General features: G+C 33.8%; 1 protein-coding gene across 1 annotated transcript in view; it reads right to left on the bottom strand.

Annotated features, from left to right (window-relative positions):
• LOC112001692 (probable aminotransferase TAT2) overlaps positions 1–1,561 on the bottom strand; it is a 9,980-nt gene continuing 8,419 nt past the window's right edge. The window contains exon 6 of the mRNA XM_065771891.1: positions 1–701. Within this exon, the coding sequence (XP_065627963.1) occupies positions 1–701 (701 nt within the window). The remainder of the gene's footprint in view (positions 702–1,561) is intronic.

Here is a 1,561-nt window from a genome sequence, read left to right as displayed (position 1 = left end):
TTAAGTCAAAGAATATATTCCTTTCTTTAGAGTCAAAGCCGCAATATCAACAACATGAATAAGCCCAAAAAAACGTTCTTTCACAAAGCCTTCTGCATCAACATATCTAAAAACCATAGCCATTTGCTCTTTCATGGACTCATCACGAGCTTCATCAACCATTATGCAAAACTTTGCATCACCAATTTCTTCTCGAATGGTCTTCTTCACTTTGGCTAAGAAAACATGTAGAATTTCCTTTTGAATCCTAGGTGTTGTGTAGGTTGCATTTGTGGGAGATTTTTCTATTATTTCATCAACCTTCTCATTCCAAAAAGTCACAATACCTAATGATTCTAAAAAGTTCCCACCATTTAATGAACTAAAACTTTCATCATTACCTCTAAAAGCTATAGCTTGAAAGGCAAGATACCGGACAATAAAAATTGTGGCCTTCAGTTGCAACCGATTATTTGCAATTTGTTCAGTAGTGAAATGATCAACTACCCTTTGCAAATTCTGCGATTGGTTCATCAAATCCTTATACATTTGCTCGGCAACTCTATGAGCTGAGTTAGGATCTTTTCCTATATGACGTTGAAAATAACAATCTTTGCCCCCAACCTTTTTCCAAGATCTAAATCCACCAACAATGAATGCATTTTGTCCCACAACCCCATTTGGATTATGAAAGACAAAGCAAGGTAGACAATAAGCTGCATCTGTTGTTGGAGAATATTCAAGCCATTTTGAATAATTTCTAAACCAAGAAGATTGAAAGTTACGATTGCGCTTTCCACTTTTTCTAATTGTCTTTAGAGGAGGTTGGTGCGGACCTTTTTTAATGTAAGCCCGTCGAATTTCATCACGTTGATTAACATGATATTCCTATATTTGTTTGCGTGTTTCGAGATCATAATCCAAAGAATCAAGGTCAATTCTTTGAAATTGTGTTTGAGAGATTGGAACATCGACATTTTTCGGAATTGGAACATTCACATTTTCTAGAATTGGAATAGCAACATTAGTTGTTGGTAATTCCATGTTGACTTCGGAAGAATTTGAAGTCGAACATTTTCTTTTGAAAAAATCAAGCATTGTAGTTGATTTTTTCATGATCTACAAATAAAATAAGAATCATATAAGAATCACCATTATTTTCTTAAATTTGTGTGACAATTTTCTATATTATATGATTTTTTTTTTCTTTTTACCTTTGGTCTGCCTTTATTTATGTCTTTGTGTTTGGTCTGCCTTTTTTTATGTCTTTGTGTTGTCTCCCTCTTTCTAACATTGACCCACTAATCCAATGAATCCTACTGGCTACTACTGACACTAATTGACCTTACAGGAAAAAAAAAGGGTAAAGTTAAAGACTTTAACTTTACCTTTTGTCTGTTGCCCAACTCAACTTGTCCCTATTATGCCCAACTATAAGTCAACAAAGAAAAAACTAATCTCTACAACTATAAACTCTACTATCTCTCTCTCTCTCTCTCTCTCTCTCTCTCTTATCTATATTGAGAGCCATAAACACATAATCACAGAGTCACAAAGCCAAAAAAAAAAAAAAAAAAAAAAA

The sequence above is a fragment of the Quercus suber genome, unplaced genomic scaffold (genome assembly GCF_002906115.3).
Source record: "Quercus suber isolate HL8 unplaced genomic scaffold, Cork oak 2.0 scaffold_50, whole genome shotgun sequence".
NCBI classification, from domain to species: domain Eukaryota; kingdom Viridiplantae; phylum Streptophyta; class Magnoliopsida; order Fagales; family Fagaceae; genus Quercus; species Quercus suber.
This window is presented reverse-complemented; position numbering and strand designations above follow the sequence as displayed.